At 51.6% G+C, this 1,168-nt stretch overlaps 1 protein-coding gene across 1 annotated transcript; it reads left to right on the top strand.

Annotated features, from left to right (window-relative positions):
* Positions 1–414: 414 nt before the first annotated feature.
* GUITHDRAFT_115583 (hypothetical protein) lies at positions 415–1,065 on the top strand (the record flags this gene model as incomplete). The annotated part of the gene is made up of 4 exons (XM_005825162.1): positions 415–490; positions 674–693; positions 741–833; positions 937–1,065. The coding sequence occupies 4 exons, from the start codon at positions 415–417 to the stop codon at positions 1,063–1,065; spliced, it is 318 nt and encodes a 105-aa protein (XP_005825219.1).
* Between the last annotated feature and the right edge of the window lie 103 nt (positions 1,066–1,168).

The following is a 1,168-nucleotide window of genomic DNA, read 5'->3' as shown; positions in this document are numbered from 1 at the left end:
CAGAGAGGAGGAGGAGGAGGAGGAGGAGGAAAGGGCCTGTGAGTTCGAACCTCCTCACCTGCTGCGTCAGCAAAGGAGAAATCGCAGCTCTTGATCGCATCCCTGCCAAAGATCTTCTGGTGTGTCAGATGTGGGAGGAGGAGGAGGAGGAGGAGGAGGAGGAGGAGGAGGAGGAGGAGGAGGAGGAGAAAGGGGTGGAGGAGGCGGAGGAGAGACTCATGTTAGGGAGCAGAGTCAAGCGAGGAGCGCATGTACGAAGCATGGAACAGGTTGAGAGGACGAGGAGGTTGAGGCAACGGGACCTTGAAGTTCTCGCAAGCTCTGCTCATCTGCTTCGGAGGAAACGGAAGGTCCAACGGCTTCTCAAGGTGGGGGCATGAGGAAGGAGGCGTGAGGTCTGACGTGAGGAGCAGGATGGTACGAGATGGAGCCATGCGTGCCAAGTTCGTTGGGGAGCTCGTGAACCTGTGCGAGACTTATGGGTTTGATGGTAAGAAGCTCGAGAAGATTTCATATGAGACGGCTGTAGTAGATCATGTTAGATAGACTAAGTCAGAAGTAGCATTACTATGTGAGAAGTGGCATGGCAACTTTAGATTAACATTGCTACGTCAGAAATAGAATTACTATGTTAGAAGGAGCATTACTAGTCCACTGACTTGTTGCATGTTAGGAGTGGACTACAACTGGGAGGTGCTGCGATGATGGAGGGAGAAGGAAAGTGACAGGTCATCTTGCAGTATCCAGGCTACATCTTCGGAAGAGGTTACCTCGCTGAGAGCGAAGTGATTGCCGATTACGAGGGGTTGGAAAATCTGCTGAAAGACACCAAGGTGAAGCGATGAGGACGATGGTTGCAAGAAGAAGTGGGAGTGGGAGGAATCGAGGAATTTAAGAATGAAGGCAAGATGGGGAGAAGAGTATAGGACAGGACAGGACGAGACAGCACAGGACAGGAAAGTAGAGCACAGCACAGCACAGCACAGCGCAGCACAGCACAAATCAGGACAGGACAGGACAGGACAGGACGGGTCTGGTCTGGTCTATTCAACGGAGTGCGACTGAAATTGATTGTTTGCAGCAAGCATTTGAAGGTAGAGGATGGGCAATCACAATGGCATATTATCCAGATTCAAGGTTTTGCTTCCTCCTCCTCCTCCTCCTCCTC

Source organism: Guillardia theta (genome assembly GCF_000315625.1).
Source record: "Guillardia theta CCMP2712 unplaced genomic scaffold GUITHscaffold_86, whole genome shotgun sequence".
NCBI lineage: Eukaryota > Cryptophyceae > Pyrenomonadales > Geminigeraceae > Guillardia > Guillardia theta.
This window is presented reverse-complemented; position numbering and strand designations above follow the sequence as displayed.